This window comes from Syngnathus scovelli, chromosome 13 (genome assembly GCF_024217435.2).
Source record: "Syngnathus scovelli strain Florida chromosome 13, RoL_Ssco_1.2, whole genome shotgun sequence".
NCBI classification, from domain to species: Eukaryota; Metazoa; Chordata; class Actinopteri; order Syngnathiformes; family Syngnathidae; genus Syngnathus; species Syngnathus scovelli.
This window is the reverse complement of record NC_090859.1, coordinates 11335269-11355283: the sequence shown is the minus strand read 5'-3', so window position 1 is coordinate 11355283 and position 20015 is coordinate 11335269. Positions and strand designations below refer to the sequence as shown.

Below are 20015 nucleotides of genomic sequence, written 5' to 3'. Positions count from 1 at the left end.
CCTCCTTTTCCCATCTCCATGGAGACGGCGCGTGACGCCCAGGCACCAGGACAAGCTCGGCCAGTCACTCTGATGTCGCAATTACCAGAGTGTGTCCATCAGGCTCATGCTGTGCATTTGTTTCCCACATTGGGACATCCTCTCATACTCAAGTACTTAGGTAAAAGTACGTCTACTTGTATAAATTGGGCCTGAGAAAATTTTTAAAATATTTACTGTACATTTTAATAACATAAAATGTGTTGAAATGATCAATGCCTGACATGTTCTTTTTTTTGTTTTAATTCTCTATTATCAAAAGAACGAAAAATAGCAACGGAACAAAAAAAATTCCGGGTTCCCCTACATCAATAATTAATGCGACACTTCGACTGTCTTTTCTGTTGATGTCCATATGGAAGGTAAGCGTTTTTCTACAACGCGAGAAACTTTAGTTGTGTACAAGTTTATATATTTAAAGACCATACATTTTTGTGTCGTTTAATTTGTGCAGGGGCACCTTGTATCGCCACCCTTAACGGGAAGATTCATTTGTTTTGTGTTGTTATGGTTTGACAAAGTCACGAGGAGAAAGTAAAGGTATCACTTCTCTAATGGTGGGATTAAAACTAAAAAGTCGACGGAAAAACAAGTGGCAAAAGTACGCCAACTCAGTTCTTAAAATTAGAAAAACACAGATTCTTGTTTTGAGAAACACTGTCTAGAAACAAAAGTCCAAATTCAAGATTCAAGATTCAAGAGTTTTTTATTCGCCATGTTTGAGCGTGCCAAACAAGGAATTTGACTTCGGTAAATCACAGCCTCTGTTCAACATTTAGGTGACTAACAACAACACTCAGGACATGTGAAGAACGAAAGATATTCTCAAACACCCCCTGATCTTAAACTCCCAAGAGGGCAAGGAAAAACTCAAAACTCCAGCTAGGGGAAATGAGAAACCTTGAGAAGAGACCACAGATGGGAGGGTCCCTCTTCTAGGATGTAATTTTGTACAAAATTTAAAAGTTATTTGCAGTACTAGTCATGGTAACTTGGCTACAATAGAACAGAGAGATATTTTAAATTGCTGTACAGTATGTTTAACTAGCTTGACTAGATTCGTTCCATTCATTATGCTCGTGGAAGACAACTTTTCTTTAAGATCAGTCTTTTATGCCGTCAAAATATGTGAACTGGTTATCAAAAAAAGCTTAACGATATCTGTGATATCGGTTTTCCAATTCAGGGAATAAGTGTGAAAGACATCACAATAAAATACTCATGTACAGTACAGATGCTTAAGCCCAGTAACAAAGTATTTGTACTCAGTTATTTCCCTCTGCTGAGATGGAGGTGTTGGCTCCGTCGACCCTTGTGGCCTGAACATCAGTCGCGGGGCCGAGCCTCCCTGTTGCTAACAGCCTGCGTGCCATTGTACGGGGCACAAAAGCCTGCATGCTGGGATTTTGTGTGCCGCTTACCGGCAACAGTTATTAGCCCCCCAAAAAGACTGGAGACGAGGGCGGGGGGGCGTTTAAGGGAAGAACAAGAAGATTTGGGGTGCTGATGGGAGTAGAAAGGGAGGGGAGGGTGGCTTTGGTTGGGCGGCGGGGTTAGAGGGCAAGCCCAAAGCGGAAATGGGGGGGCGGGTGCGGGAGGGGACAATGGGATGGACAAAGGTGGACGGTCGAGATGAAGAGAAAGAAATGAGGGAGTGAAACAGATGGTGCAGGACGGTGGTGGGAAGGGGGTGGGGGTGGGGGGGGTCAGACATGACAACATGGAGGACGAGCATCAACAACCCTAAACATGGCCGTCCTCCATATGGCGACATGCTGTTATTGCATTTCGTCTGAGAGTCAGGGCATAAAGAAGAGCCTAGTCGATGTCAAAATTTATTAATATGTACGTATTATGAATAGAGTGTTTTCTAATCTGTTTTTAAACCAGGAAACATTTTTATTTTTGTAGAGCTGTTGCACTTAACACAAATGAGTTAATTCTTCTTCCTTTGTATATGCGTGACTATTGTACTTGAGTGCCACCCAGTGGCCAAGACGGAAACACCAGCAAGAGGAGCACTTTGAATTGGATTGCAGCATTAAACCAAGATGCAATTATGATGAGTCGATGTTTTTATTCAGTGCAATATTTTAGAGTACTATATTTGCTTAATTAAAAGAAAGAAACTGACACAATCTTTTCCAAGGAACTGGATTTAGTTGGATTAAATTTAACATGTTAAATAGTTTGCTATTTTAAACACTTTTGATGCCCATTTTTCCTTGAAATTGCCCTTGTGGCATTTGCACAATGGTGCAGAAATACACTAATTATCTCCAAAATACCCACAACACAGACTCCCCGCCCCCAAATCTCCGTGAGCATTTTTTTTCCAAATGAAAAGTCTTTTTTAATTCCACAAATGGACTCCTTATTACATTCATTACGCTGACTAGCTAGCTGCTGACGTTGGTTGTTTAAGCTGATGTCAGCGGACAATAAAGTGGAGAGAAATGTTAACACAGTAATGCTAACAGGCATTAAGGGGATGGCGGGGGTGTCGAGATTTATTTTTGGGGCGCCGTCCCACCCACCCACCGCTCGGTCGTGTTGGGACGATTATGGATGGCTCAGGGTAACGGCCCCCTAATTAGGCCTTTACTGTCGTGTAATTCTCCGCCAAGCACATTGTCAATATCTTGCTTGATGAGCTTGAAAGTGAGAATGGAATCTTGTGACCCCTGGTCAGCCATTGTCGTAATGGCAGCCACACACACACACACACTTGTAATGCAGTGTTGATGTTGTGATATTTGCTTTTGTGCCAGTGTTGATCTAAGCTGACATTATGCTCTGATGGCTGTGTGGCCCACTGTTACATTTGTCATCTTGCAGGAGGGCAAACAGGGGCGCAGGGGGGGTGACAAGTGAGGGGGGGGTAGAGGTACGTGTGTATGTGTGAGCGTCAAGAGCAGATCTGCTGGTGCGGAAGCGGATCTTTTCCCTCAGTGACTCTATTAATTTACCTCATTTATCTTCAAGCACCTCCCCTCCTCCTTTTTCTCCCCCCAATAAATACTGGAGACCTCAAGTCCCTATGAGTGTGTATAGATGTGTGTGTGTGTGTACAAACATTCATCTCTATGTGATGGAATAAAACACACACACACACACACATACAGCAACTCCCCGTTTTCTATTCCCAGAGGACAAATCCGTAGCGGAAAAACTCATTTTCCTGCAAATAGTTTGTCAGCCAAGCTAGGAGGAGTGATAAATTATCACCGACGTCAGGTGAAGGAGGACACGCACACCCGCCCGCACGCACACACACACTTAAAATTCTCCCAAATTCACAGTGATCTCTCAAACACACAATCCACTTGCAGATCTACTTGTACACAGACACACACACATGCACATACGCGTCCGTCGCCCCTTACAACTCAACTGTGACTCCGCCATTCCAAATGATAAATTGATGGCCAGAGAAATGGATTTGTTTTCAAGCACTCGCCCGTCAGAGAAATAATAATTCTGTGTGTGTGTTCGGCGTGTGCGGCGGCGATGATGAATGGGGCCGGACAGAACGCATCATAGCCGGACTGACTGAGTGAAAGAGAGAGTGAAAATCAACACACGTACACAATCACACACATGATGATGGGCGACAACTAGCGTGTGTTCTGTGTTGTGCGTCCTAACGAGACCTTACGGCTCTTCCATTGGGCTGACGTGACACACGTCAAAGTGGACATATTGTGGAAAACTGACATTTTATGGCTGCCATACAAACACTTAATGTGTTTGCTTTGTGTCGCAAATCTTTTTTTCCCTATTAAAATGAACTGAAATGCCGTAATTGCTCTTAATAAGGACGAATAGCATTCTTTAATGTATGATACGAAAATGTCGAGCAATAACAGTTTGTGTAACGGGATTTAATGCTGCAGTTCAATTCATTGTGTGGTTCCTTCTAGTGTGCCCGTCTTGGCCACCAGGAGGCAGTATAACACAGTCATGCAGACTCAACCAAAGAAGAATAGACTTGTCATACTACTCAACAGGTAAAGATTATAAATGTATTTTTAAAAGTTACATATCTACTGTGTATTACTCATAGTTACAATATTTTTTTATTTTAATTCAAACCAACTTGCTTGCTTTGTTTTACTAACTAACATTGTTGTCATAAATGTGAGTAATTTGAATTGGTTTTAACCAACCAATACATGTTTTCCTCCTGCTTATTATTCTTCAACCGGATGTTATTTTTACTCCTCTTCTTTATAGTAGTACCCCCTCGTGCCCACCACTTTGGACCCCCCCACCCCACCCCAACCTCCACAGTGATGGATGGAGTAAGGCAACAGAGCACACAGCAACGTGTGGCCAACAGTCCACGACAGGAATGGAAAGAAGAGAGAGGCTGCCGAGGTGAGGACGAGGAGGAGGGGTAGGAGGTGGGTGTGGATTAAACGAGGTAAAACAGGAGGAAGCAGGAAGGGAGTGTGTGTGCGGGGGGGTGGGGGGGTATGGGAGCTCAGCTGAAAGCCACAGACTTAATTCTATGCATCATTAAGCAGTCTCACTCAATGCAACATCCCCTATACATCATCCACGCTCGGTAAACACAACGATGACATTACATTAGCAACTGCAAATGAATTTTCTTTTTAGAAGGAAATTGAGAACGCTCTCCACCTCTTTTCTATTCCCTCTTTTCGCTGCCTCGCTCGCACAGTCGCGCACACACACCCACACACGCAAGCGCGTGCAAGTAAACCATAAAAGGCTGCAGCAATGTACAAACAAAATAAAAGCCCCTTGAAAAATATTTCCCCCCCTTTCCTCTGTCTTTAAATGGAAATTTGGAAGACTTGTTCCTGAAATACAATGCTAACATCAGAAAGACTAGCAAGGAGCGTTTGGGCCATTTTAACATGCAGTGATTTATTTTTATTTTTTAATTTAATTATTTTTATTGACTTAGACTGAGTTATTAAAAATTTCCACATTTAGACAAAACCCCAAAACACATTTAGCGTAAACACTGTTGATAAAGAAACTTTATTGTTGAGCATCAGTGTATTGCTTCTAATTGGAACTCATTTGAGCAACTTGTAGGAGTTAGTCAAAGTACGAATTCCGGTATTTACCCCAAAATGTCTGCGTCAAACCAAAAGGGCCCACTTTTTGTTCATAATGACGTCTTACTATACAAGAACGTAACAGAACATGTGAATCACCAAAGTCGAATGATTAATTGTGTTTTTATTCCCAAGTATCCGAGCTCCGAGGCCTGGCGAAATCGATGAAGGCTTTTCCGACGGAACGCGGTTGCGTGTGTGTCGCGCCCGCCCGCTGCCGCCCGGTCGCCTCATTTGTGGAATATCGAATCGGTTACAGTGAAGTAATTCCGCCGATTGAGTCCAATGTAAAAATCCATGCATGTGCGAGCAGCTGTCAGCGTGCGGCCGCGGTGACGGATGGCGCTGCGTCCCCTTCTCAGTGCGAGGTGATAAAAAGTCAAATTATGAGCGCCAGGCAGGGACGAGAGTGGTGGGACAAGGGGGGGGGGGGGCACGGTTGCGGTGCGCAGACAGGGGAAAGAGAAGCCGAGCGAATCCGTCAAATGATAAGGGCAATCAGTCAATCCGGGAAACGTTTTGGACCACGGAAAGTGTTATTTCCTGCCGGTGCAGTCGGGGGGTCAAAGGTCGGCGAGGGGTCAAGAGCGTGAACTCTGACCTCTGCGCGACTGGCCCGCAGGAAGGTGATTGATACGCCTCCGGCACGTTTTACGCTCGTTATTATCCGGCGGACAGGATTTTACCGGCGGCGAAGATGTGAGCAGCTAAGTGCGTGTAACGGGACGAGCGGGCTCATCACGTCAATCCACATCATGTCGTCCGCTCAAATACAGACAATGTATTAGCGTTAGCATGCAGCTCTGACACCTTCATTAACTCACAATTGCTTTTCGGAATTACGCTGTAAATGTTGCAACACTAAGCGTGAAGCAAAAAAAAAAAAAAAGTGTGTGACTTTTGATCAGGTTTTTATTTTTTCAATTGAAAATCAGGCTATTGCGGTCAAAGCTCGGCCTGATTGTCGTACGGCTTTAAAAGACCCTGTTCAAATTCCACTCAAGCCATGGGTTTGTTTTGACCTTCTCACTTCCTCACACTCCCCGTCTAAGAGGAGCATCAAACAGCCGAGGACCCCCAACCGGGCCCACCTGCTGCGCTGACCCCCGCTATTCTCTGAGCCGCTCCCCCGGTGTTCCCTCGACTGATAACCCCCCCGACAATCATTTTTACAGTCCTCACACTTTTTGTGACTTGACCGCAGTTTTATAATAGCACACACACACACATCAAAGGAAGGAATGTGGATATTTGCTATTAGTTTTATCATCCACTAGCAGCGGTTATCTGCTCCATCATGAAAGGAGGGTCCCGGGAACGAGCCAGGAGGGACTCCGCGGGTCAAACAAACAATCCGTGAGCATGTAATTGCTGTCCGGGCCTATTTTCTTTTAGTGGCTGGTGCCCACTAACTTTTAATCAAAGATAAGAGTCTAATAAAGCACTTTTATTTACTGTAACTATGAATTTCAGATAGTTGTGTAAATGCTTGTAATAGCTGAGTCGATAATTTTCAACCTGCTTGCTATGCGTCGGTTTGACATTTCAAGGCACGGTTGCTATAAAAATAATCTTGTCAAAAAGCAATGCATTTGGGAAAAAAAAACACATTTTGTATTTGTTTTGATCCAAAAGGAAATTTGAAATATTTTTTTTACTAAAATAATAATTTTGTATCATAAATATATGGATAACTATATTTTATTTATTTTATTATTTATTTTATAATTTATTTTATATTAAGTAATGAAATGTAAAATTTATGCTGCTTTTATTTTGGAAGCTTCATAAGCAAACGAGTGGATGCTAGTCTCTGCAATGTTGCCAAAACTAGAAGTTAGGTTTTTATTAGTTTATTGAATATTCCCCAAAGCCTCCAAAAATATTTTTCCTCAAAAAGACTCAAAATTCACAACAGTGGTCATAATTTTAGCTATATTCTTAGCAATTTACTAAAACAAGACAATGTTGTTTTTTTTTAAATACATAAAGGCTAAATTGAGGCTAACGTGTTAGCTTGGCCCTTTGCAAGCATTCCGGTTTCTTTTCCAAAATGAATTGCCCACCCCTGACATAGAATAACGGCAATAAGATTACTGTTCCTTTTTTTTTTTTTAAATTTAACGATCTAACGCTGACTTGATCTGCCGAGTGTCTCCGCTGTAATTAAGTCACAGGACACGTTTACCTTTCTCCGCCCTCTGAGGGCCTCAGGAGTCAATCAGACTGTGGCCTCGCCGTCCCCTGCGTGGGAGGCCGGCGTACGGGGCCCAGTGGCTGGGAATGTCCCGTGATTTATGACCCTCTGCAGGCCTGACTGCTTCTCATTTTGCTGAGATTGAGCCACACAGTTAACCACAACTCCGACGCTTTAATCCGCTCGATTTGGTAAAGGAAAAAAAAAAAAAAAATCCACTTTGGTTCTTAGGGGAAGGCAAGGGCGCTTGACGCCATAGTGCCATTGTTTGATATTAAATTGGAAAGATTTTGCAGGCTACCTCTGTGTGTAATTGGGTATATTTTTCCTTAAAGCTTGGCTGATTATCACATAGATTTGATGTTAATGATTAAGCAGAGAAGAAGGTGGGGTGGGCCGGGTCGTTTTATCCTCAGTCTCACATGGCGGACTTTCATTTCCTTATTCATGACTTTCTCCTCCTTTGGAGAACGTCTGGAACTGTTGGAGGCATTTGCATGAAGTGGATAGTGGTTGGCACAAATGCACAGTTTGCAGGTTCAGGGTTCAAATTTCAGCTAAGGCGTAGTTTTTAAGTACTCCGCTTCCTCCCATATTCCCAAAACATACTTTTTAAAAATTATTTGACATGACAAATAATTTTGCAGACCACCGAGCTATTGCTGGTGGACCACCGGGGGTACCCCCATCCCAGGTTGAGAAGCCCTGGTCTAAATTGCTCCTCACGGTCTTTCTACTTTTTTTTAAAAGAGAAAGTATTGGCTAAATATCGAACATATGACCTCTCAATGAGGTTAAGTGCAAGCATGTTTGCAGTCCTTGAAAGCACGAAGCTGATCCTACAAGTCCATTTTGGGGATTTCTGCTCTCATTAAAAGCAGCCAAGCTTACACGGGCGGCAGCAGGCCAGTAACTCAAGGCCAAAGGAGGTTTATTTTATCATGGGTAAAGGTACCAAATCATGTCGCTATGAAGGGACCTATATAAATGCAAATTGTAGTGGCGAGCTATTAGTCGTGGAAAAAGGTTTTTATGTAAATGTCCTGTCGGACCACAGCGGAGCACTTGGTCACTTTGGATTAATGCTGCAAATGTGCCGCTAAAGACAAGCTGAAAACAAACGCTGAATGCAATGTGGGTCACTGCAAATGTTCATTTCCAAACGGCGCCGGAGACCATCCTTTTCCAAACTCACACTTTGGGAACCAGACCAAATCCCCAAAAACATATTTACAAAGGTTACTATTTTGTTGGTTGCAAAATTATCATTGTTAATGGTGGGCTAATTTGAATTCTGTTACCTCACATCAATTTGGTTACAATAAAAAGACAAATTGTAGAAAGGTAGAATGCAAGTGTATATTTGGGAACAGGGAGAGGTCTCCCTCTAGGGTTTATTTTGGATAATTACACAACACAAATGATTATTATTTTTTCTTTCACTGCCAGCAGTCATCATTGCTATTGCGTTGTGTACACACTTTTCAGTTCAAGGTCATATTTACATTATATACAGGTCAGCCATTTTGTTTTCAAATGGGATATTAGTTAACACCACGTGTCTACAACTTTAGTAATTGACAAAACAGAACACACTATGCATAATGTTCAAGTTAACGAGATCTTCATTTCTTCCGGAACCTTATGTTCCTGCACAACCAGTTCATGCCATCCTGGGTTTGGGAAAAACAAGAATGATTAAATGGGGTTCGTTCCAAAAGCTGAAGTTGCTAATCAGTAGTTTTACTTTATCAGTTCGTGTGTTTGTATGGACAATAGCGTAATTTGTGCTTGTCTAATATAAAAGTAATGCTTTGGCGCAATGTTGTGGCTTCTTGGTGCCAAAGAATTATTGAAGTGAGTCAAGAAAAATTATAAGGAGTGCTTTGCTGCTGTTTCCTGGCATTTGTACGCAATGTATCACTCCCAGTAGCATGTGTACCTGCAGTCCCTCGGCGGTAACGGCAGAGCAGGCTTGGACTTGCCACATTCGATCTCTGACCGTGTGGAGGTTAAGCCCCTCGGCCAGCTCGAAGGCCGACATGGCGGTGCTTAGGTCTTGCTTGTTGGCAAAGACCAGCAGCGGCACGCCGGCCAGGTCGTCCTCCTCGAGCAGCTCGGCAAGCTCCTGTGCAAAATAGCGTCAATGTTGCGGCGCTATTACGCTCTGAATAATGAATTGAACACAAACGGTGTAGCAACACATGTAGACAGACAAAGTAACAGTATTTATATATTCTTTAATCCTGCTCACACATACACTTTTTGCTGCAATGAATAAATGACATCAATAAGAAAAGATGATTCTCGATATGACTGTCGACATGGGCGATTCTGGAAAACAAATATCCACAATAATTTGGATTGATATTGAAATCATGATTAATAACGATTATTCAATATTCATTGATATTTTCGCAGTTAATTAATTTTTGTTGTGTGTTTACTTTTACAGCACATTCTAACTGGTGTCATCTTGAAGCAAGCTCATAAATTCCGATTAATCGACAAGGCAGATGCACATGCAATTTAAACCATCATCTCACCAAACTGGTCTCTTCAAACCGCTTTTTGTCCGAGCAGTCAATCACATAGATCTGCAAGCACAAAAAAAAATGACAATAATCCTACATATTCAGAACATAATACAAAATGTATTTGATCCCGAGAGCCGTACCAACACATGCGTGTTCTCAAAATAATTCTTCCAGTAAGGGCGAATCTTCCGCTGTCCTCCGATATCCCAAACGTTCAGTTTGAAGCCAGACGACTGGACGCTCTTGATGTTGAATCCCTGCTCACACATACATAACAGTGGCGTTTTGTACTCTACAGATAGGTCGGGTGTTGGTTACCTGCGTTGGCGTGATGTGGCTGATATCCTCGGCGGCCATCTGTTTGAGCAACGTGGTCTTGCCGGCGTTGTCCAAGCCGAGCAGAAGCAAGCGAACCTCCTGGTCTTGAGGTTGCTTCAATCTCCGCAGGACGGACAGCAGGCCCTTCCGAAAAAACAAAAACAAAGGTGCATAAGTGTGCACACCCACTTCTACTTTGTAGTTTTTTTACACTGAGAATATTAAAATCTGATTTGGACAACTTAATATAATCTCACGATGGTTACAGTTCTGTTGACAGCCGGACAGATTATGTTTGACCTGAAAGGCTCCGCGGCTGTGCCGTGCATTGTTGTAGAGAAATGTCCCGCTGGGTGAGATTAGGAATGTACACCGTGAATGGACGCTTTCCAAAAGAGCCTTCAGGAAGGCTTTGGCTCAAGCTATTTACTTCCCACGTGGCTAAGAATAAAACACTGTCACTCTGTCCCGCAACAAGTCACATGTACAAATTGAAATCAAGTGATTACGGATTATTAAAGCTTGGCTGTGAGGAACTAGTCAATGTTTAAGAAGAGAAAAAAAATACTGAATCATGACATTCTATCTCTGCATCTTTCTCCTATTAAATAGCTTGTACTCAATTGGTTTGGAAATAAAAAAAGACAGCTTGCACAAAAAGTTACTCATCTCGACTGGAAGTATAGAAACTACATTGATCATTAATTACAGTAATGGCACCAACTCTTCTCTTTTGACAGAATGCATTTTCTCTTCCCGTTCGGAGACATTGGAGACAAATGCTAACTAGTCAGCACGCAGGCATGTGGATGGATAACTTACCATGATGCTGTCCGGTGAATTAGTGGCTCCTGCTTAGACTGACTGGATTAACATCGCTTTAACCACGTGGAGGATCACCACGCTGTGTTCTGTGACGTCAAGTACTGGTAGGTAACGACATTGTTTGATTAATGTGAGAAATGAGACAAATTAGGAAACTGTTTGCATAATTTGTGGCACCATTTCGTCTAGAACGGACATGGAACTTTATTTTAATGTTAGTCATTTTAGTGGTACTCTGAGAATCGAGCTTTTTTTTAAAATGGTACCTACTAATATTAAAAGTTTGAGAACCACTGCAATTGTTACCATTAGAGCAGTTAACTAATGCAAGTCAGATTTTTGTGTGAAGAGACATGTGCAAATACATATTGTGACTGAGCAGTTGGACTTTATTTATGACTATATTTCATACACAGTGTGCTTTACATAATTAAAAGTACATGTAGACAGCATTTACAAACATTACAGAGATTTTAAGCAAATAAATAAAATGTAGCTTACTGAATTTACAAAAGTGCAGTGAATTTGATTTTAAAAATGGTTTTAAATGTTAGGATTTGAATTTTATGACTTTCACATATGTGACTATTAATCCCAGCACTGACATTTTTTATCAAACTAAATGTTATCAAAAGTTGAGATAGAAAATAGCCTTGAACATGGAATGTGACGTCAATCGCCAATCTATTTAGTCCAAACAACGCCCACAGCGCCCCCTGCAGCACGCCGAGCCCCCTGCAGTTTCTCATATTACTCCATCTCAGTCAAGAAACAACATAAACATGTCGGAAGGCGACTGGCGGAATCGCTAAATACAGCGCCACGGCCACCCGAAGACACCAGGACACGTCTTTGAAATTTAATCCACTTTTGCTTGTATGGTTTCCGTCGTGTCGACGGCTGACAACCCAGGAAGATGCCGCAGAAAACGCTGGGATCCATTGTAGGGCTCCTGTGTACCGGGGTCTGTCTGGTGCAGGTAAGCCGACGCCAGCGCTCTGGATGTCGGTCGCCGCTCGCAGACGAGGCCGAGGCTTGTGGGCTTGGCCAAGGCCTCACCTCCATCCTCTTTTTGTTTGCTCCACAAAAGAAACCGACTCCGGCTCAGCTTGTGTTCGGTGCCGATGACGTCAGTTATTCAAAGTTTTTTCGACATTCGGTCGATGGTCAATTGGGATGAGACTCGGACGAAGCACAACTACCGTGCACGCCATTTGAATGTCCCCATTTTGAAGTTTGATGAAGGTGGTCGAGATAAAGGTTAGCTTTTGCTAACAGGCAGCCACCCGGCGAAATAACGGGTTTATTCGAGGTTGTTCAGAGTAGCTTGCAAGGCCCAGAGGCTAGCTAGCCTTATGCTAGAAAATGATGGAGTCCCTTTTAGCAGTTCGTTTCAACATTTGGAAACATTTTAACAAACTTTTTATCGATTGTGACATTGGGTGAAGCTGTTAAAGAATGAATTGACTCACTGCTAAATGATTGTGCTGAAAGTGGCTTTTTTTAAAAGGTTCAAACTTGATATAAATTATGTTTTAAAATATTTAATTCACAGTATCCACTTGTTTCTAATGTAGTTTTAACACCTGTTTTGTTGTATCCTTGTTGCCTACTTCCCTAAACTCGACTTGTGCCATTTTAAAACGTGCATAAGCATCCGAGTACAATAATAGGCATAGTTCAATGTCGTGACAGGATTTATGAGATGGCAGCTTAGTGTGAGCTGTCCAAATATTGTCTTGCATGGAGACCAACCATAGTTACAACTCAATTTTTTAAAAAAAAGCTGCATCTCTTTTTTTTTTTACTTGGAGCTGTTATTTTTCCAAAACACTGGATTATTGTTTCATGGTCAGTAAACTAGCGATGTCCTTACCGTGTCCCGGAATCACAATAACATTTAATCAGATCGCTCAATTTTCGGGGGTTATTTCCACAATGTCAGCTATGATCAGCTGTGCAGCCTTAAGCAATGTTTTTTTTTCAGTTTCTCTTTCACATGTGGTTAAATGTTGACTCGCACTGGAAATTGTGTGCGCGTGTTTGCTGTTTGTTTCAAAATCAGGGTAAGGAGTTCTGTTTCGGGGTAAACAATGAGCAATATCGCTGCGAGATGGGCTACTGCTGCGGAGAGACCGAATGCTGCACTTACTACTATGAGCTCTGGTGTAAGTTTAAGTTAGCAATAATTCATGTCACGTTTGGCAAATCTGTGGATTGACGTCCAGCATATCTCTGACCAGAACCTACCCCCAATCTTTTCAGGGTTCTGGTTGGTTTGGACCCTGATCATCATGTTGAGCTGCTGCTGCGCGTATCGACACCGCAGGGTGAAAATGCGGCTGCAGCAGGAGCAACGGCAGCGTGAGATCAGCCTCATGGCCTACCAGGGCGCCTCCAGCTCCTTCATTTCACCACCACCGCTCAACCTCAGTGAGTAGAAGATCATTTGTTTGGTTTCTGACGGGAGTTTTCTTCTCACTGCGGTGTTGTTCTTGGAAGTTCTACCTTCAACATGATATTTATGAGTGTCTGTGGAGCCCCTAATTTAGAAGTTGCTCTTCTGTCTTGGAGGATTCTGGAATGACTGCAAGCTTCCCGACTACGAGGAGGTGGTGGGTCATCCACCCACCCCTCCGCCCCCTTACTCTGAAAACCCTCCCGAGGCGGCCCAAGCTCCCTCCGCTCAAGTTAGTCAACCCGAGCCAGAACCCTCGCAAGCCGCCCAGCCAGGGCCGGCCGCCGTTGCCTTACACTCCGACCAGGACGCCGCCTCCTCTTCGTCCTCGCCACCGTCCTCGGCTCAGGAGAACCCAGAGGATCCGCTGCCGGAGGAGGAGGATGAGCTCATCACTCGGCGCCGTCACGTGACCGGCGACTCAGGGATCGAGGTGTGCGTCTGCCAGCTGGACGACGGCTCAGGGCCGGAGGAGGAGAGCGACGAGGAGCGGCGCGTGTGCGGGGCCACCGGCGGGGAATGCTGCTCCCGCCATCAGCAACACGCCTTCAGACACAAAGAGCACACCTGCGACATGGCCAGCCAAGCCACCAGCGCCGGAGACAGCATGGTGTGAGCCGGCGTGTCTTCTACCAGCCCAGGCCAACCAATCCGGTGCGACACTCGACTTTAGCATTGTTACCGCGGGCGAATGTCTGTTTTCATCCTCCCGGTTACGCTCAGATGATTATCGTTAACCTCTCGACATGACGCGCTTATTTGTCCGTTTCAAGTTTCATAAGTTTTGCATTAAGTGAGCTAATTGGCATTGACTAGTTCATGGGTTCTCAAACTTTTGGGGTCCGGCGAGAATTTTTTTTTTTTCCCCCGAGATGTCCCTCCTACTTGTAACGCCAGTTGAACTTGAAGAAAATATCTTTAGTGAATTTCAAAAGTACCGCTGTATTGTAATCTATGCCTTTTGGAAAAAAAAGCCTTAATTAAAAAAAAAAAAGCCTTTTCTTAAAAAATTAATGACTAATCCTGTAATAATAGATCTTTTGTGAAAAAAAAACTTTATTTAATCCAGGTATTTCAGACCACATCATTTAATTGGCCTAAACCTAAGGGAGGGAGTCGTAATTAGGTTACGTTCTGAACATAAATAACTGCAAATTATTACGCAGAGCTCCAAGCTTCAGCCGGTGGAGCCCAGTTTGAGAACCCCTGGACTAGACGACCAACCACCACTTGTGGCCCGCTCCTTCAGTTTGACTTTTAACCATCCGCTGGGGATGTTGACTGTCAAGACGCATACCAGCAAGGTCAAGCACATTTCTTTCTTGTCCCCGCTCTGCTGAGCACATTAGTGGAAAAGAACATCTTGTTACAGAATGAACAAATTACACTAAGCTCAGACAGGAAGATGGCGCGGTTCTTCAAATGTTGCTTCTTTAGTCTCCATCACTCACGTCAAGGGGTGACATGTGTTTTGACTTGTGTAGTTTGGAGGAAAGGCATGCTGTTAGTTGGCATGTTTAGATCTTGAGTTTTAGCTTTTTTTTTTTTTGATGGGCTGCAAATTTTTGGCCCTGGGTAGTTGTGAAGATGTTGTCAAGTTGCAACGACATTCTGGTTCCAAGGATGCCGTCAGGTTTCTCTGAAGTCCGAGCTCTTGGCACTCGTGAGGGGTTTGTTGTGGTATTTTCCACTGGCAGTGGAGAGACGGGGGGGCGGGGGCAAGGGTTGAGGAGAGAAGTTTGAAGTGGATGTTGGCAAACTTCAATTGTGTGCTTCTCTTGTGTTGCACGTCTCCACATTGTTAGTACTAAAGTGGTCGGACTGCGGGAAATAAAATTTGAATTCAACATGTGTTCTCGCCTCGCAGCGGTAACGGGCAACATCTTACAAGAACCAAATTACTTTGAATGAACGTTATTGGGTAAACCCCCACTGTAGAGACAAACAAAATATTAATTGACATCCCCCTAAATGATTCAAATAGCTAGTTGAAACCAGAAATATATCCCAAAAACAATGACAGATAATTGTAAATGAAAACGTATATATCCCAAGTTTGACATTTTCCTTAAAATTGCATGAAATAATAGCTAATTTCACAAATTTTACATTCATAAAATAACAATTTTGTTTCAGAAAACTTGTTACGGAAAATTCTGGGGGAAAATGTTACAAGAAGAAAAGATTACAGCAAAAGTTGGAACGTTAACAGAATCATGAGATATAGTCAAGTATTTTTGTTGCGGAAAAATAATTGTCGTTACAAAAATTAAAAATGTAATTTTTAGTTACAAACATTTGCTTTTCATTTTTTCAAGGCATTTCTTTTCCTTTTCAGTCTGACTCAAAGAAAAATGGCTGTGCAGATTTTAAGATGGCTCTCCAAAAATTTCTCATCATGGCCTTCCTTCGATTTCATGTTTACTGATATGATTAAGGGCTATGATCGTCCATCCACTTTTAATGTCTTGCGATCCTTTGGAGGCCGCTGGACTTTTTTTTCAATTAAGCATGATCTGATTGTAAGACCGCAAGTGTATGTTGGTCGGGCTTAAAGATTTTTTTTTCCTCCTCCCTTGCTTTGCTCAACAAAAAAATTTAACATTTTCCTTCCTGTCCATTAAGCCAAAGCATTTCATCCTCATATCGGAATGGTAGTTTTCCATCTGCAGTGTCGCCTATACTGTACGTCACTTAACCAGGCTATGCAAAAGAAAAAAAAAAAAGGAAAAAAACAAAAACTTAACTGTTCTATGCTGCCCCCCCACTTCCTGTCATGTGGGCACCAGTACTAGCAATATAACTCTCAGTACTGTGGCACAACACTGTACTGTAATCTTTCTTTTTTTTTTGTGTCTGTGGACTATTTGTTAATTAAAAAAAAAAAAGTAATGCTACAGCAACAATGTATGTATACAGAGGGGCTTCAAAAGGCAATTTTTGTTTGTGTATATATCATTTTTACTCCTCATTTGGAGAAAGTAACAACTTAGCTTTCTTCTCAACCACTAACATTTCTGATTACGTTGCTAGGAAGAAGAAAATTGTGCTTGTTGTTTGGATTGATTCTTACTTTGGTGGGTGTGTCACTGTTCCGTCCACTCTTTTGGTGCATTTATTGTGTTAAAACAGCGACTTTCTTTTTCCATATTTCAACCGAATGAATATTTAACTGATGCCTTTCATACTTAGAGACATGCAATTTTTGTATCTTGCATAATGGAAGACCTCAGTGTGGAAAAAGGAAGTGGACTTGATTGAGGCGCTGTGGGTGGATTGGTTTTGTTCCTCTTTCCAAATAAGACTTTTTCTATGTTGTTTTCCGCCAAAAAAAAAAGTGAAAAGAGAGGAGGGAAGCACTGACCGATGGATAATAATCGCTATATATTATTTTTATTTTTTTCGGGTTTAAGTAATACGTCTGCTGTGTGATGTTTGGGTCATCATTTGTATTTTATTTTTTTAATAAAATTAAACATATACACATAACTAATACATTCGTGTTTCAATTCGCTGTCCTAGTCTAATAATTAAAAATGATTCGTTTACTCAGGCATTGCAATGAATCACTGTATAAAATGTTTGTGTTTATTTCTAATACAACTTTATTCACAGTAATTTAAAAAAAAATCAACTTTTAATTTGTCTGGCATTCAGGGATACACATTAGTTATGTTTAATTGGTGTAAGGATTGTGAGGTGGTTCTTGGAAAAAAGTTTCAGGACCCCCTAGTCAACAGTAAAAGACTTCAAAAGTAGCTGCTCAGAAGAGATGGAGCATAAAGTCCAGCGTCAGGATTCGTCCCCAGGAAGTGGTTTCTGTCAGCCGCAGGGTGGACTCAGTGCAGTTAAGTTTTGCTCCCCAAAGCCTAATCCACCTCCGGTCCTCCTTCTCAGTAGAACCGCTTGCGCCGATTCTCGTTCCAGTGACCGTAGAGCAGCAGGCCGACGACCACCAGGAAGATGCAGCCCAGCATGGAGAAGAGCACCGTGAAGAAAATGGCCAACCCGCTCATTCCTTCCTCAGTGCGACCCACTGGAAGACAACAGAAGGTCAGAGTGGTGCAAAGAATGAAGCTCATGTGTGTGCGTGTTACATCTGAGCAGCTCCATGTTATCCACGCTGGGTATCGTGATTTCCTCCTCCTGGTCTTCCTCTTCTTGTTTGCTCCGCAACACCGTCAGTTGGTAGAGTTTCAGTGAGATGATGTCATGGTTGTCTATTGGGTTCAGGTTAGAGAAACGTTAATTAATACTCTGACTCAATCAGGAAAACGAGAGTTGGTACAATATTGCCATCTGTTGCTTTAAAGTGTGAACTACACTAGCTTCAGAATTCAACCTTGTTTGATTTTTGAGCGCGTCCGCAAGGTGTTCTACCTGAAAGGTCTCCTGTAATTGCGGTGGCGCCAAAATAAAAGCCCTTGGGCAGCCGCACGCCCGGCAGATCCAGGCAGTCCCGCCACTCGTGTTGTCCGTCAATGTCGATCATCACCTGAATAAAAACAGCGCGACTGTAAAATATGTTCTAATGATTGGCTGTAAAGCATCAAATTAGCTCGTTTGAGGCTAATAACAAAGGATCACCGTTAGCCTGCGCCGGACGTATCGAATGAAGAGGAAGGTGTCTTGCTTCAGGTTGCGCACCATGGCGTTGCAACCCCCCAGCTCGGTGGGCCGGCCGTCCCGCTCGTGGTCGTAGCTGATGGTGCCGTTGCCCACCATGGCGAGAACGAAGGGGAAGATCCTCTTGAGATTGGATAAAGACGCACAAGACTTTAGGTGGCAATCATTATTGTTTGCACTGTTAAGTTTCTTATCAGGCTCACACGTTGAACATGCACATTCCAAAGATGGTTACCTGTGTGCTTGGACTGTATCTCTTCTTTTGTGCCTGTCTCCGTGTGAGTGCACAAAAGAACACAAAACACAGCCCCTTTACAAAACACCACTAGAACAAGAGTAATCCCTCGCTAGGAGTCGTGAAGAACGAAAAACTACAGCCCCTGAAATGTTTTGAATATGAACTATAAAGATGAAATCATAAGCCACAGAATTTCCTTGGCTCTAATGTACTGTATGTACTGTATGTATTAGAGAGGGCTTTGATGCCATCTTGTGGCATCTTGGAGCATTACAGAAAGATTTTTTTTGCTAGGTAAAAGAAAGCAAAAATAGGTGAATTTGCTAGACCCACTGACTATGGACCACAAAACGTGGGCGTACCTCCAACTGTTTCTCCTCGTTGGGATATGTGTCTACAAAAACTCCCAAACCAGTAAAGTTGTCCTTATTCCCAAAAACAGGACCTGTGTGACAACGATACAAAAAAGAAAACACAATCACCAAGTGGTAGAAAAGAGCATTTGCGATCATGTTTACCTTTCTGCATGCGCTCCTTTGTATACCAAATAGCCAAGCCGTCACCATTGAGATTCTTCTTCCCTTTCCCGTGAATCTTGAAGTGCACCTGCATCTCCCAGTCCGTCAGATGGCAAGGCTTGAAATGCAAATATGATCAAATCAAAGTTAGGTTTGTTACCTTTACTGTACTTCTACTTCCACAGTAGTAAATACTCACAAGTTTGCTCCATACTGCCCCCTGTCTGCTTTGCATGTCAGGTGTGAGTCGCACCTGCTCCGTGGTTACCATGGCATCGCCCATCAGTTCCCAGTGGGATGAGCTTAAAGACCCCACGGCTAAACACAAACACAGGATTTTTTTTTTTTTTTTTCAAATTGCACGATCACATGTCGACAAAAGCACCCACGTGACGGTCATACATGAATATTTGTCAGATATGAGAACCCAGATATAAGCAATTGAGCTTACGGCGTTACGTCGCTAAAATAAAACCCAATTAGTGCTAAATGTTCGAGAATGTTCTACCCAATGCATCGAGGGCGATACCTTGATAGGGCTTGGTGAGGGAATATTCCCGTTTCAAGAACTCCTCCATTTCGTGGTCGTCGTCAGCGACACAGTGATTAACAGTAAAAATAAAGAGAATAAAAGAGCACAATAGCTTAAAAGGCGTCATCTTTAGCGAAGAAAATAATATATACATTGATTTGGAGTTCTGCCTAAGCGTCCAGCAGCCGACAGCGGCCATGGTGAATCTTACGTCACCTTCCCATACAAAGCTAGCGTCTTTCCCATTGGTTTTGCTGTCTGTGTAACTCATTCTCATTGGTCGTTTTTTCCGTCAGTAATAATACACGTGTTCTATTGGTTTAGATTTATAAAAAAGGTGTGGCCGTATAAAATGCTTACAATCACAAAATGTGCAGTGAGCTATATTTTAGATCGAACTGTATTGAGTAGATGCTACTCTATATTTTGTAGCATTATTTCCAGTGAATTACTGGAATGATCCCACCTTGTGTACAAAATGTGCGGTCGTAAATATGAGAACAGCCGCACAAGCCGGTTGCTTGACGTAAGGTGGGCCACGCCCCCCCCAGGACCCCTAGTGATGTGCATTCCAGTTCTTTTAAGTGAAGTGGACCTTTAGAATCAGTTCACTCAAAAGATTCGTTCAAATGTC

General features: G+C 42.8%; 3 protein-coding genes and 1 long non-coding RNA gene across 6 annotated transcripts; 2 read left to right on the top strand and 2 right to left on the bottom strand.

Annotated features, from left to right (window-relative positions):
* The first annotated feature begins 324 nt into the window (after positions 1-324).
* Positions 325-10350, top strand: LOC125979452 (uncharacterized). The gene is made up of 4 exons (XR_011087972.1): positions 325-401; positions 3963-4049; positions 4279-4419; positions 10165-10350. It is a non-coding gene; the product is annotated as an uncharacterized lncRNA (long non-coding RNA).
* On the bottom strand, positions 8692-11072 carry LOC125979451 (ADP-ribosylation factor-like protein 3). The gene is made up of 6 exons (XM_049737684.2): positions 11007-11072; positions 10185-10328; positions 10007-10123; positions 9876-9926; positions 9272-9457; positions 8692-9002 (listed from the first exon to the last, which is right to left on the bottom strand). Exons 1-6 carry the CDS (start codon positions 11007-11009, stop codon positions 8955-8957), a joined length of 549 nt encoding a protein of 182 aa, XP_049593641.1. The 5' UTR covers positions 11010-11072; the 3' UTR covers positions 8692-8954.
* Positions 11073-11205: 133 nt separating this feature from the next.
* On the top strand, positions 11206-16960 carry wbp1 (WW domain binding protein 1). Of its 2 annotated transcripts, none has more exons than XM_049737682.2 (4): positions 11206-11988; positions 13075-13177; positions 13275-13442; positions 13584-16960. In XM_049737682.2, the coding sequence occupies exons 1-4, from the start codon at positions 11926-11928 to the stop codon at positions 14081-14083; spliced, it is 834 nt and encodes a 277-aa protein (XP_049593639.1). In that variant the 5' UTR covers positions 11206-11925; the 3' UTR covers positions 14084-16960. The 2 variants fall into 2 exon arrangements, with proteins under 2 accessions (XP_049593639.1, XP_049593640.1); XM_049737683.1 differs by lacking the exon at positions 11206-11988 and adding an exon at positions 11995-12269.
* lman2la (lectin, mannose-binding 2-like a) lies at positions 15823-19615 on the bottom strand. 2 transcript variants are annotated; one of them, XM_049737680.2, is made up of 9 exons: positions 19379-19615; positions 19049-19167; positions 18850-18967; positions 18694-18776; positions 18329-18361; positions 18055-18216; positions 17848-17962; positions 17565-17687; positions 15823-17503 (listed from the first exon to the last, which is right to left on the bottom strand). In XM_049737680.2, the coding sequence occupies exons 1-9, from the start codon at positions 19578-19580 to the stop codon at positions 17361-17363; spliced, it is 1098 nt and encodes a 365-aa protein (XP_049593637.1). In that variant the 5' UTR covers positions 19581-19615; the 3' UTR covers positions 15823-17360. The 2 variants fall into 2 exon arrangements, with proteins under 2 accessions (XP_049593637.1, XP_049593638.1); XM_049737681.2 differs by lacking the exon at positions 18329-18361.
* Between the last annotated feature and the right edge of the window lie 400 nt (positions 19616-20015).

What these genes read in the sequence shown, in the direction of transcription:
- LOC125979451 (XM_049737684.2), bottom strand. An exon ending in TTGAGAACACGCATGTGTTG is followed by an intron (nt 9,927 to 10,006) that starts GTACGGCTCTCG and finishes TTGTGCTTGCAG; the next exon opens with ATCTATGTGATTGACTGCTC. An exon ending in TTACCGCCGAGGGACTGCAG is followed by an intron (nt 9,003 to 9,271) that starts GTACACATGCTA and finishes TCCCAAACCCAG; the next exon opens with GATGGCATGAACTGGTTGTG.
- wbp1 (XM_049737682.2), top strand. Translation starts at nt 11,926, where the DNA reads ATGCCGCAGAAAACGCTGGGATCCATTGTAGGGCTCCTGTGTACCGGG. An exon ending in CCGGGGTCTGTCTGGTGCAG is followed by an intron (nt 11,989 to 13,074) that starts GTAAGCCGACGC and finishes TTTCAAAATCAG; the next exon opens with GGTAAGGAGTTCTGTTTCGG. An exon ending in ACCACCACCGCTCAACCTCA is followed by an intron (nt 13,443 to 13,583) that starts GTGAGTAGAAGA and finishes TCTGTCTTGGAG; the next exon opens with GATTCTGGAATGACTGCAAG.
- lman2la (XM_049737680.2), bottom strand. Translation starts at nt 19,580, where the DNA reads ATGGCCGCTGTCGGCTGCTGGACGCTTAGGCAGAACTCCAAATCAATG. An exon ending in CCTCACCAAGCCCTATCAAG is followed by an intron (nt 19,168 to 19,378) that starts GTATCGCCCTCG and finishes GTTTGTGTTTAG; the next exon opens with CCGTGGGGTCTTTAAGCTCA. An exon ending in ACGTCCGGCGCAGGCTAACG is followed by an intron (nt 17,963 to 18,054) that starts GTGATCCTTTGT and finishes GTTTTTATTCAG; the next exon opens with GTGATGATCGACATTGACGG.